Below are 14,245 nucleotides of genomic sequence, written 5' to 3' on the forward strand. Positions count from 1 at the left end.
GAGCAAGTTTGCGGGGAGTCAGAGAAAGGAGTTGCTCTGGGGCAGCTTTGAAGATCGCTGAATCTGACACTCTGAGGGAGGAGAATGGGGACAAGGGTGATCACCTTCATCACTAAGCCCTCCCCCAGCTCCCCTTCCATGAATGCCTTTATTATGGCCAGTACATACCTGCGGGGACACCCTCACCTTTTCCAACGTCAGCACAGGCTTTGCCACCTGGGTACTGTTTTCATCCTCTCTTTGATTTCATCCCTATGTGAATTTCAAGCCTTGATATATATCAGGTTCCCATGATTTGGGCCATACTGAGCTTATTCACATGTTCTCCTGGGGTCTGCCAGCCCCACAGCAACCAGTTCAGCTCTCAGACCTCTGCCCCTGGCCTTGCACAAGAAGAGTGGGGAAGAGTCCCAGGACAAAGGTACGGAGCAACCAGCAACCCTCCCTCCCTTTGTCTCAGCTGTTGCTCTGGATCTCAGCACCTACGGTGTGCCCGGTGACATACACACATAGTTCCTAATTCTCACAAGCCCCCAAGGGGTGGAAACAGACCTGCTGATATACATGGGCAAAGGTTCAGACACTATAATAAGCCAAGGCCTCTCAGCTTCAGGATCTGGTTTTGCTGGAGTTTTGGTTTTGCAGGTTTGGGTAAACCTACTCTCTCCCACGCAGGCAAGCTTGACTTTCAAAGTGGAAGTTTGGTGCTAGACTCAGAAAGCAGGAGGGTTTTCCAGATTGGGAGGAGGACAGTCCATCTCAAAGGCAAAAAATCTCTATGATCCTTGTCCTTTAGCCTTGGACTTCTCGGTAAAACTAACCACACTGGGCATGCACACTACTAGGCAGGTAACGTTTTCAAGAAGAGACTAAGAACAGCAGAATCTGAGCTGAAAAGAGAAACAGATTCAGAAAGGTAGATGTCTTTTTTGGATCTGTGCTCTTTAAACTGTTCTCAAATTCTTATATTTTCTTTCTGTTCTTTCTTGAGGTGGCGGGAAGAGCAGAGGGAAAAAGAAAGAGAGAATCATAAGCTCAGGGTTCGATCTCACAACTGTGATATCCTGACCTGAACTGAAATCAAGAGTCGGATGCTTGACTGAGCCAACCAGGTGCCCTCTTTCTATTCTTAAATCTCCTTCATATTGTGGCATCTCCTTCCCCTCAGCTAACTGCCATCCGATTTCCTAAATAGCTCTATCATTTTCTTTTCAAAACTTTAATTCTAGAGACTGACTTCCTAAGTTCACATTCTGCCTCCACTTCCCCACCAGCTAAAAGACCTGACAAGTTATTTCCAAACTATAGTTGCCTCTTTACATGCAAAGTATTTCCCTGACAGGGGTGTCTGTGTGGCTCAGTCAGTTAAGCATCTAACTCTTGATTTAGGCTCAGGTCATGATCTCAGGGTCCTGGGATCCAGCCCTGCATTGGGCTCCCCACTCAGCAGGGAGTCTACTTGTCTCACTCTGCCCCTTCTCCCACTCACATACACAAGTGCATGTGCTCTTTCTCTCTCTCTCTCTAAAATAAACAAATAAATCTTTCAATGTTTATAGCAGCAATGTCCATAATACCCAAAATGTGGAAAGAGTCCAGATGTCCATTGACAGATGAATGGATAAAGAAGATGTGGTATATATACACCATATATATATAGACCTATATATATAGTGGAATATTACTCAACCATCAAAAGATGGAAAGCTTCCATTTGAAATGACGTGGATGGAACTAGAGGATATTGTGCTAAATGAAATGAGTCAATCAGAGAATGACAAATACCATATGATTTCACTCACATGTGGAATTGAAGAAACAAAAGAGATGAACATAAGGGAAGGGAAGGAAAAATAAAATAAGATGAAAACAGAAAGGGAGGCAAACCATAAGAGACACTTAAATATAAGGAACAAACTGAGGGTTGCTGGAGGGCTGGGGGTAACTGAGTGATGGGCATTAAAGAGGGCACTTGATGTAATGAGACCTGGGTGTTACATGCAACTGATGAAACACTAAATTCAGCCCCTGAAACTAGTAATACAGTATATGTTAATTATATTGATTTAAACAAAGCATTTATAAATAAATAAATAGGAAAGAGATAAAAATAAATAAATCTGAAAAAACCCCACAAAACTCCCCTGACAGCATTGTAGAAGGGATTAAATGAGGTAATACATGTCCAGCATTTAGCATTTAGCATTTAGCCTGGGACATAATAGCCGCTGAACAAACATTAGCTATTATTTGTATCATTAGTACTTATCTTGCCCACCTTTAGACACTGACATCAATTGAGAACAGCATGTAAATGGATTTTGAAAAAAAAAAAAAAAAGGATTTTGAAAGAATTAAAATGATACAAATGCAAACTGGCATAAAAACTTTTAAAGCTGTGTCACTTTGTCCCCTGGCAAGCCCATTCAGTTTGTCTGCTCTGAAAGAGGAAGGGAAACCTGTCATTTAAGGGTGGGAAAATAACTTGTCAAAGGAGAACACACGAACAACAGAGTTAAACGCTTTACAACGAAATGCTATGTGTTCCAAACACATACATATCTTTGTATATTTCTTTCAGTCTGTCTTCCCTGTGTCATATCAGATTGGGCAGGATGTTTTATAGTTTCTCGAATATTTTGTCCATACAACACAGGAATGTAGGTACAGAGCTTTTTTTTTTTTTCCTTTTTTTTTTTTAAACTAAGAACTGTTTTCAGGGGACTGAATGGCATTTCCCCTCCTTTACATATGAAGGGTCCCGCCTGGAGAGGGGTGGCAGGCAGCAGGGGAGCTCGGTCTTCCCGGGCAAGGAGCGGTAGCCTTGTGCTAACTCCTAAGAGAAGGTCTCATTCTTGAGTGTTTTTCACGGATGCAGGCTCCTATGCTCCACTAAGCAGGTTAACAAAAAGTACACAGGTTTAATCCTATCAGAGTTTATGTCTGAGCAAGCTATCTCCCCAAGTATATTTGCCGTCTGTACTTGTTACATTTCCTTAGATAACAGTGCAAATATGAAAGGAATCAAGCAGAGGAGGGAGTGGCCGTGAGAGTGAACCAGAAGGAAGGGATCCAGAGAATCAGGAGAGGAGGAAAGGGAAAAAGAGAAGTGGCCTGGGGCAGGGAAGGAATTATGTCTATGTATTCCATGTTGAACAAAGGTCTGCAGTGTGCTACTCAATAGTGTGAGCTCAGGGTGGTGCTAAGCATATGAGGTGTTACCCTGGGAAGAAAACAGACAGTCTGAGCACTTGCTACGTTGTTAGCCATGGTATCGGGTGCTTTCTTACATAGCATCTCATTTAACCCTTGTAAAACACCCATGAGATAGCCTTATTTTATTACCATCTCATAGATGAGAAAAATCCTCAAGGAGTATAAGTAACCGGTCTTAGGCCACACAGCTAGTGTTGGCCAGCATGCCTTGTACATGGTATGCATTAAACATTTGCTGACCGGAAAAACAAATGAATTCATACAAAACAGGTTAAACTGCCTGGAACACATTTTAAGTGCCCTAAAAGTACAGAAAATAATAAAGTTAGCCATTGGTAGCATGGCCAGACAAAAAAACAAACAAACTGCGTTGTAAGGGAGAGGGAGTACCAGAGCGCACCCGCATCACTGGGGAGAAGCCTGCCCTTTGGCCAGAATGAGTGAGCCTTGAAATCTAAACAAAGAGGTTTAACCCACTCTTATAAGCTATGGAGATCAGTAGAGGTGCTTGGAGGATTAGAGTGAAGATGGGAAAGGGGAACCCAGGTAGGTAACCCATCATCTGGGGCGAGGCTGGCTGGAATGAGACAGAGACAGTAGCAGGCCTCAAGGCAAGGAGATGCTTAAGATCCTTAAAATAGGCTGGTGTTAGGTTTATCACCTGGAATAGAAAAGAGGCGGCAGATCCTGGGATTAAGAAACAACACATGGTGATTAACAGCGTTTGGGAAATGAGGAAAGTGTCAAAACTGTTTTCCTCTGACCCCACCTTACCCTAAGATTTAAAGATTGAAAACTAGAAATAAAGATGAGGGGCACCTGGGTGGCTTAGTCGGTTGAGCATCTGCCTTCCGTTCAGGTCCTGTTCCCATGGTCCTGGGATCGAGCCTCACATCAGGGTCCCCACTCAACAGGGAGCCTGCTTCTCCCTCTTCTCCCTGTTACTGCCCTCTCTTGCTATCCCTGTAGTTATCTGTCTGTCAAATAAATAAAAAAATCTTAGTACAAAAAAAAAAATAGATGAGAGAAAGATGACACATGATCTAAGTCTTCCTACTTCTTAAAACACACCATTTTATTTTTCCCCTAGGGACATAATGTAATACAGCACAGGGCTGAAAGAAACCCAGGTAGACAGTACATTAATTACCCAGCATCTCATTTCCAGAGCATCTTTGTTGGGGTAAGATGTTTAATAAATGCCATTTAGTTAGACATCCAGGAGGCAATCTATTTCTATTTCTGCATACCAGGATGCAATTAGACAAAACAAACTTGCTCCATGGTATGAAACAGAGGAAAGAGCCACGGACTACAATCAAGGATGCCAGGGTTCTGGTCTCAGCTCTCAAAGTAACTGCATTGTGTCAACCTAAGGCTTATGATCTTCCTGGATGCAGATTTCCTTATCTGCCAAACTGGCCCAGAGAGAAAGACAGACAGGGACTGGCCATGATTTGTACTTGAGTTCAGCAGAGCCCAGAACTCTGGGGAGGTCCATCAGAGGCCCCATGGAGGTAAGGAAGGAGCCACGTGGGCAGCTCCTATCCACCACCCACACCCCCCTCAGCCTGAGAAGCTCCACTTTCCTACCCACTATACTGCGGACTGAGATGTCATTCAGTCCTCAGTGTGATCCCACACTTTACCCCCACCATCGAGGGAAAATTACTAGCCAAGATGCTTTCTAAGAATGTGTCCCTTAGGAGTCAGTGGGCTGATTGCCTGAAAAATGATAACATAAGTTGAGAGCTGCATGAATCTGTAAGTTAACACCTCTCTGTAATCCCCCCAAAAAAGAAATTCACAGAAGTCCCAATGAGACACACCCTTTTAGAATTTGGGCAGAAACGTAAAATTTTTTTAAAAAGGATTTATTTATTTGACACATCACAATTAGGCAGAGAGGCAGGCAGGCAGAGAGAGAGGAGGAAGCAGGCTTCCCACTAAGCAGAGAGCCCGATGCGGGGCTCGATCCCAGGACCCTGGGATCATGACCTGAGCCGAAGGCAGAGGCTTTAACCCACTGAGCCACCCAGGTGCCCCGGAAAAGTAAATTTTTATTCCAGGAATAAACTTTGAGGCTGGATGGAGGTAACCAGAACCATTGACCAATAGTGCAAAACACTGCAGGTACTTACTTTGAATTATCTTAGTGTTTTGTTTTAAGGAGCAAGTATCACTTGTGGGCTAGAAGTTTCTTTCTTTCTTTCTTTCTTTTTTTTAAAGATTTTATTTATTTATTTGACAGAGAGAGAGAGAGAGATCACAAGTAGGCAGAGAGGCAGGCAGAGAGAGAGAGAGAGAGAGGGAGAAGCAGGCTCCCCGCTAAGCAGAGAGCCCGATGCGGGGCTCAATCCCAGGACCCTGGGATCATGACCGAGCTGAAGGCAGAGGCTTTAAGCCACTGAGCCACCCAGGCACCCCTAGAAGTTTCTTTTTAAAGGAAAAAAAAACTTTGAAGAAGTACAAAAACAAACGAACTAAAACTCTGACAAGTGATCAGTCCACAGCTCAGAGCACAGGGACTGTGGTAACTTCCCAGGACTCCCTGACCTGAGAAGCTTCGTCAGGGCCTCTGGCCACACTGACCAGGTAGCCAGTACCCAAATCTGACATAATTTCTCTAATGGCCCATACTTTACAACTGTAGAAACTTGGACTCCAACCAGAAACTTGGGTTCAATCTTCTTTAGAAACAGGAGAGAACAGGGCAATGGACCAAAATGAACATACTCTCGGGTTTTCCAAAATTCATAATGCAATTTGCAGCAGATCTTGGGAAAATCAACTTACTGGACATTTCTATTGAATGTTAATTTGGGGACTATTTTCTACTAATTTAAATGTTATTAAAATAACATTTTATTTTATTTGTCAGTTTGCTATTCTTTCATCCAGCATAGTAATGGGTTTATGTGTGCATGTAGTTTTGTTTCTGTTTTATAAATCTTATATATGTGCACATGTCACAACATAAACTGTCTTTCTTGGTAAGAACTATAAAAAGAAAACAAGTTTGAGAAGCATTGCTCTGGCAGATACTGGAAGTGAGAGAAGAACTTGATTTTCAGTTTGATCTTAGATAATTTTAGGAAGTTTGGTCTAAAAATAGAGGTGGGGGAGGCAGGACCCAGTATTTCCTGAGTGATGATCATGTTGTAGACACTGTGCCTGATCTTAACCCACCCAACATAAGTTGGCCTTATGGGGGTGAAAGGCGGGAGGTGTGAGGGGCTCATCAGGAATTCTACCTGTTTTCTAGATGAAGGGAACTGAAGTAATTTCTCCAGAGTCACAGCTAGTAAGAGGCAGAATCTGGATTCCAACCCGACAGTCGGTCTGACTTGACTATTAACTGCAGTTTCTTAGCTGTAGGGGAAGGACGAGGAGGGGACACTTCAATTGTTTCTTTAAAGTTAGCTCTAAAAAAATCCTCCTTGAGTCTAAATCACGAGTATTATTATCACCATGACTAATATTCATTATGCCCTCATTTTGTTTCAGTCACTATCTTCAGTGCCTTAAAATCTTCATTTCACTTAACCCTCACAAAAACTTTGAGATAGGTACTATAATCATCCCTGTTTACTGCAGACTTCCAGCAGTTCAGTAACTTGACCAGAGTCACACAAACATTCTGGATGTAAAATCCAAATGCACATTAAATAGCTGAATGCAGGGTTTTTGTTTGTTTTTGTTTTTGATTTTGTTTTTTTTAGCATGCCCTACCCATATTCGGGGAAAATATCTGCTAAAATAGTTATTTCCTCTCAAAGTGCTGGAGTCTGTCAATTTTGCACCTATGATATAAAGGTAAGATTAAGTGTTTACTTCGGACTTTTTTTGACTTCTGCATTCTCTGGTTCTAAAGTGGGTCATGCAGGTAGGTTTCCAGTTAAAGAATGGCAGGAAACAGGGCAGTCTGTATAGTTTTACCACTTCAGCATCCTGGTATTAACACCACATGGCTGGTTCCTGAACAGTTGGAATTCCACTTTCTGAAGTCCCTGTCCAGGGATGTCTGGGTGGCTCAGTCAGTTAGGTGTCTGCCTTCTGCTCAGGTCATGACCCCAGGATCCTTAGGTGGAGTCCCACATCTGCCTCCCTGCTCAGCAAGGAGCCTGCTTCTCCCTCTGCACACTGCTGTCCCTGTTTGTGCTCTCTCTCTGACAAATAAATAAATAAAATCTTCTTCTAAAAAAAAAAAAAGTCCCTGTCCATTTAGCAATCTGCTTACTGTAAGAATATACCCTTTGGTCATAATCACTGTATTTGAAAAATGTTCAGTGTTCAATATTCTTCATAAAAATAAAAGCTTTTAGAACATTATGCTGATGATTTAAGGATTGCGGTTTATATCCTAATAAAATTTTTGTCTGTAAGGCTTCTTTTCTTATTCTTTTGACCTTGATGACTGCTGGCTACAAAGTCCTAATCTGGGGATGGGGTGCTAAGAGGTAGAGGTGGGAGTAGACCTTAATTTTCTTGAAAAGGCAGCTCAAGCAACTTCAGGAATCCCTAGCTGCTGTGGAATTTGAGCTAAACACATAAGGCAAAGGAGAAAGGACTAAGAAGCTGGGATGTTTAGGATTTTGCTGTCACAGTCTAAGCGGGTAACTGTTCTGGTAGAATTTCGACACTCCAGTTTAGGTGAGGTTTAGTCCATTTCCTTGTGTATCATGTGTCCAGCATCTATCCTTGTCAGCTTCAGACAACTGATAGGACACATATCCTGCAGAAACTGGTGTGAGCCAGAAGATATTGGGAATATTGATTTTCCGATTTTCTCACCCGTTTGCAATTCTCCATCCTTTTTATTCTCAGCATTAAGCTTAAGCTATTGTAGAATCTTGTCTTAATGAGATTTAGTTACATCCGAGTGGTTTTCATGTCCTATAAGCTAAGTATACCTAAGCTGGTAAAAATGAAATTCTTCCCATACCTTCATATCACATCTTTTCCCTCAGAAAAATACAAGACTTACATTAGTCTGTGAGCAAACTGAGCAGACTTCCCACTGAAGACTTAGAGGTAAGAGGGCAGTTAGTCCTAAAGAAGGGCTGGGGAATGGTAAAATGAAATACAGCAGGGCATTATTTCCAAGGGAACTCCTACCGGTCTGTTTGTAAGGTCACACCTACATCCTAATTGAAAAGGGCTGGAAGTCCTGCACAGGCAGTCACTCAGCTGTCCTTTCCTACCTGATTTTACTCCTGCAGACACACAGGCCTGTCACATTCCCAAGAGATATACTGAGACACAAAAACCATGCTTTCCAAAGCAGACAGGGTGGGAAGGTTAAGAGAAGGGAGGAGAGGGTGGATGGTTGGGCACCTGATGGGGAGAGAACTGAGCAAGGGTTAAAGTTAGGAAAGTGGGTGGGTACAAAGAAAGTAGAAAAATGACACTGAACATAATGAGCAAAGAGACACATGGTTCAGCCCTGTAGAATAGATTCTGAATCATCTCGAACATCCCATGATTCTGAGGACACATTAAAACCCCCCAGGAGGGACATCAATGCACTTTTGTCACCATATCAGAGGAAAGGGCAAAGTAATGAGGGATCAAAAGAGTGGTGCTTCCACGTTTATCAACTCAGCTTTCAAGACCAAGAAGTGCCTAAAGACTGCGGCAGGGAAGCCCAGAGGCTCTGGGTTTCTTCCTTAGTTGCACCTGTCTCAGAAGGGCCGGGCTAATGAAAGAGGAAAACAACAGGTTCTCACAGGCAGAAACTCGAGCCAGTTCCCGCACCTCCTGGAGCCTGTGCCAAGAGCTACCAGAGCGCGGCCCAGGCCTCCACTGGCCTGCCTGTGACCAGTTCTGCAAGGCCTGGCAACAATGGCTTCCAGTCTCCCCGGGCCCAGGGTGAGACCCACTTTTTCCCAAGGCTCACCTGCTGGGAGCCAGGTGAAGAGCAGGAGCCAAGGCGCAGGCAGCTCGGGGCCCATGCCGGCCGCTCTCTGGCCCCTGCCAGCTCAGGAGCTCCGGGGGGACACCGCGTCTCTCTGCAACAGCAGCCGCTCCAGGACGGACCACTTCTCCAAGGAATCCCTCCGCTTTCCCCTCTTTCCGCGCGGGGCGGTGGGAAGACCGGCTGCGGTCCTGGAGCAGGTACGGCCCCCGCTCATCCCCACCTGGGCGCGCCGACGGCTCCGCCTCCCGTCCCGCGCACCGCCCTTTCCTGCTCCGCCCCCCTCCCCCCTTCCCGGAGGACCGTGGCCACCTTTCTTACCTTCCCCGGCCGGCTCCCGGGGCTGCCATGTAATTCGTCCCTCTGGAACCCCGTCTTTCGCCACACCCCTCCCACCTATAGACATAGACAGCGTTAACATTTTTCCCCAGAGGTTCTTGGGAAATCTTATCCCTAGCAAACTTCTTCCCCTCTTTGTAGAATTAGGTGGATATAACTTTCTGAGGTGTGTTTCCTACCTTATATTTCCATACCCTCAAACATGTTTGGAACACTTTTTCCCCACTAAAAACACTCCAATATGAAGTTTGCCCATCATGTCTGCTCGGGTTTTCTAGAAACTAAAGATGTACATATAAACTAGAGAAATAGATTTAATTTTCCACAAATATAAAAGTCATAGGTGCTTATTATAGAAAAGTCAGAAAAATATGAATTATTGGAAATGAGAAAAAAGTCCTGCTTTCCCCTCTCATAGTTAGGCATTGTTAGTGTTGATGTATTCCTTATTCTTAATTTCCATCCTGCATGAAGACGGCTCATCAGCCCCTCCCTGAGTCAGCCCTCCCAAGTCAGAGATTCTAGGTCTCCTTGCAACAGGCCAACTAGGATATAATCCAGTGTCTCTTTTCGTGGTAGCAAGCCATGGGAAGGGGCAAAATACACCTACCTTCAGAAACCAGCCAACAACATTTACTTGGAAAGTCATCTAAACACTGGTCAATGTAAATTGCAAGCTATTTTATCTAACTCTCTCTTATGAGGGATTATTCATTGCGCTCTCCCTCCTAGCCACCACCTTTTTCCTCAAGAAAAGAATTATAAAGATGAATTAAACAGGGTTTCTGTCCCTCGGGAAGCTCCCATTCTCATCACTGCCCTTGGAAGGCAATATTATTTCTCTTAAGTATTATCTCCTAACCTGCTCTGCTGTGAAGGGTTCTCTTTGTTAGAGCTACTGGTGTCCCCCATCTCACTTCCGCCCAGAGGAACATCCTTGTCCGGAAACTGATTGGAGGTCAACCCAGTCCCTTCTCCCAATTTTCCCTCTTCCCCCTGAGTCTGGCCTCTAGTTCCCCAATTGGGCCTCTCCACTTTTAATGTTTTTCTTGTAGCCTCTTCTCTTCAAAAAAGTAGGAAGTAAATTCAGACAGTACATGGCCAAAGGCAGGTGGTACAGCATGTTCAGGGGCCTTTACACCTTCCACAGTGGGATCTCAGCAAAGCGGCTGAAGTAGGTTATAATGTGAGGGGTGTTCACCCAATGCCTCTCCAGAGACTGTGCACATTGTTCCCAGGAACACTGTATGTATCTGAGTATTTGTGACCCTGAGGGAATTGTATAGCCCCTGGATTTTTAAATTACTCTAGACAGATTTTCAATCCCAGCCTTAAAAAGTATGAGTCCTCTCTTTCCAAAACCTACATCCCATGCCTCTCAGCCCTTGTTTTGATGTAAGGTTATTTTTAATACTCATCGGAAGCCAGCATTTCTCTATTTTTATTCCATGGCATGTTAATAAATACCATATAGAGAAAAAGCTCTGTGATCAAATTCTAAAAATGCTGGATTAAACTCAGTGAAACATTTTTGCAGCATCTCTCAACCCCTTAGAGTGCTACTATACATTTGAAGTTTCTTTTTTTTAAGATATTATGTATTTATTTAACAGAGAGAGAGAGCACAAGCAGGCAAAGGGAGCACAAGCAGGTGGGAAGGGCAGAGGGAGAAGCAGGCACCCCGCCGAGCAAGGAGCCCAGTGCAGGACGTCATCCCAGGACCCAGAGATCATGACCTGAGCCAAAGTTAGCCTTAACCAACAGAGCTACCCAGGCGCCCCTACATTTGAAATTTCTAAGGAAATCAGTCATATAGCATTTTTTAGCATTATTCAACCCCAAAGCCTTTTTCTTACACATATCTTTGGGCAGATGCTTCATGGAACATATTTTGAGAAGTTCTGGAGGTCTAAACCCAACATAACTGGGGACATATTGAAGGCTTCTAGAGAAACAAAATATAACATTTACAAAAGTTATCCCAAGTGCAGTAGAATTAAATGTCCTTATTTTTTCTTAGGATCACTCATTCCATTGCTCATCTACCTCTCTTGCTTTTCTTGGAGTGAACACACAGATTATATATTTCTCTGCCTACCGCATGCATCTTTTTTCTTCACCACTTTTATTCTGTACCAAGCAATGTTCTAAGCTCCTTATATGCATTATCTCATTACATTTCTAAAATAACTACATTTAATAGGGACTGTTTTTCTGCTGTTATCAATTCCATTAATAATAATGTGGCAACTGAGGTATAAAGAAGTGACTTGCCCAAGAGAACAAAGCTAGTAAGTGGTGGAGTCACGAATCTAAGTGAAACAGTCTGACTCCAGACCTTCAGCTGTCAATTCTTACACCCTACAGTCTCACCTAGCTATGCCTTCACCTGAATTTGCAGCTATTTGACTCTATCTGCTACTACTGTTTTTTTCCACATAGATCATTTAGCTCTCCATGAAGTAAAACTCCATTCCACTACTGTGAGCTTTCCTGGGCCAGTTATTCTGCCAGCATGTGCCGTTGGTTCAGTAAAAATTTGATAAGAATATACATTTGGTTCAGACCAACAAAAAGTTCTTTAATTGCTCAATATAGAAGTAAAAGTCACTTGACCTACTGAGGGTGACTGAGACAAAAGTTTCCCCAAAGTAACAATAATTCTCCCAACAACACTGAGGCAGGGATTATTTTTGTCCCCATTTTACAGCTGAGGAACTTGAGGCACAAAGGTCCAGTTACTTATCCAGGGTCACCCAGCTGGTAAGTAGCAAAGCTGAGATGCAAATTTAGGCAATCTGCCTTCAGAGAGCACACCCTTAATTACTACCCTAGCCATACTGTGTTTCTTTGTGTTCATGGTCCAGAGTCTAACCACAAAGTACAGAACTTATGATTTCATCATTTATAATCATACTTTCTAGTTAAAACTGTCCATAAATGTTACTGAATACTGGGTCTATATATGCAGGTGCATCTCTTCTTAAGCATAGTGTGATATTTGTGCATCTAACTGTGTATTTATCTAGAATGAAAGAAAGAGGGGCACCTGGATGGCTCAGTTTGTTAAGCGTATGCCTTCAGCTCAGGTTATCATCCCAGGGTCCTGGGATAGAGCCCCACATCAGGCTCCCTGCTAAGCAGGGAGTGTACTTCTCCCTCTCCCTCTTCCTACCGCTCCCTCTACTTATATTCTCTCTCTGTCAAATGAAGAAAATATTTTTTTAAAAAGAATGAAAGAAAGAAAATAAACATGTAAGTAAAAATACTGCTCCAGGCAGTTAAACCTAAAGGGAGACAAAAAAATGAAAGTAGCTAATTGATGCTGCAACATTTGGAACACATCTTGTTCATTTTCTATGCCGGCATCTAGCAAAGCACCTGGCATATAGGTAGTGCTCAATATTTATTGTTGAGCTCTTTATCCATAGTTCCTGAAAGAAGTGACATGTGAGCTGGGTTTGAAAGTGAACAACTTTGCCAGAGCAATCCAAACAAAGAGACTATGTGCAAAAATCATAGCACGAGGGAATAGCACAGCTGAACTATCAGCACTTCATTTTTTGTAGGGCAAGGTGGGGAGTGGTAGGAAAATACGTTAGAGAGCCAGGGTAAACAAAGGGCCTTGCATGACCAGCTGAAGAACTAAGACTTCATATAGTAGACAATGGGGAAGCAGTGAAGGGTTTAAAGCTGGATGAGGCATGATCAGACTTGCATATTAGGAAAATAAACTTGACAGCAGTGAGAAGAATGGTAAGCAAGAATTGAGATGAAAGATGGAAAGATCAGTTAGTCAAGATAGAAATACTGAGGGCTCAGCGCAGTCATTGGTGCTGAGAATGGAGAAGAGAAAATACTTTGGCAGATATTTAGAATGTGAAATCGACGAGACTGATGGTAAATTAGATGTGGGAATTGAGAGAAGAATATAGGTTTCTGATTGTTGAGTCTGTGTGGTTGGTGATGCCCTTAAAGAACACAGATATATGGAAAAGTTTTGAATTATTTCAGACACATTGCACCTGAGAGAATAGTGGAGTATCTAAATGAAACTCCTCTGGGTGATGGACTCCTTTATTAAGTGCAATTGGTTGAATGAGGTTAGTAGGTGCTGTGTGCTTGGTAAGGGAGGTTTGGTCAGCAGGGACTGGGGGATCTACGTTTTGGTCAGTGGGATAAAACCAAAGACACAATTCATCTTGGAGTAGGGATAAAAATAGAAGGTGGTAGAATCTAGTGAAAGGATTTGGGGAAACAAATTTGCTCATTATTACTACTCCTATTCAACATTATGCTGAATCTTCTAATTAGCACAATAAAAAAATTAAAAGGCTGAAAATGAATAATAAAGATGTTGTTATTCACAGTGTTATGATTACAGAAACTACTGAAGAGAATCTATAAGGACTAACAAGAGAGGTCGCTGAAAATAAGGTCAATACGTGAATGTCACTGGCATCTGTATATACCAGTAACATCCATTTTGAAGATATAACTTTAAAATATATATTTGTAATAGCAGTAAATCTATAAAGTAACTAGGAATAGATCTAACAACATATGTGAAATAGCTCTGTGGAGAAAATTGTAAAAAGTTAGTGAAAATAGTTTTCAAAGGGGTAAATAGTGTAAAGATGTACCGTATTCGTGGATAAAAACAATACCACTAAAGACAATAATTTTTTTCAAATTAATGAATTCCAAATATTTCTAACACAAGTCTGATAAATCTCCCAAGAACTCCACAAGTTATTCCTAAAATTAAAAGGA

The 14,245-nt window shown here is 42.6% G+C and overlaps 1 protein-coding gene across 4 annotated transcripts in view; it reads right to left on the reverse strand.

Annotated features, from left to right (window-relative positions):
• Positions 1-9,401, reverse strand: part of ILDR1 (immunoglobulin like domain containing receptor 1) — a 31,890-nt gene extending 22,489 nt beyond the window's left edge. For 3 of the 4 annotated variants that reach the window (XM_032334887.1, XM_032334870.1, XM_032334864.1), the window contains exon 1: positions 9,116-9,400. In XM_032334887.1, the coding sequence (XP_032190778.1) occupies positions 9,116-9,170 (55 nt within the window). In that variant the 5' untranslated portion in view covers positions 9,171-9,400. Of the gene's footprint in view, positions 1-9,115 lie in introns of all 4 variants that reach the window. The other variant, XM_032334880.1, reaches the window with a different exon arrangement.
• Between the last annotated feature and the right edge of the window lie 4,844 nt (positions 9,402-14,245).

Source organism: Mustela erminea, chromosome 1 (genome assembly GCF_009829155.1).
Source record: "Mustela erminea isolate mMusErm1 chromosome 1, mMusErm1.Pri, whole genome shotgun sequence".
In the NCBI taxonomy this organism is placed as follows: domain Eukaryota; kingdom Metazoa; phylum Chordata; class Mammalia; order Carnivora; family Mustelidae; genus Mustela; species Mustela erminea.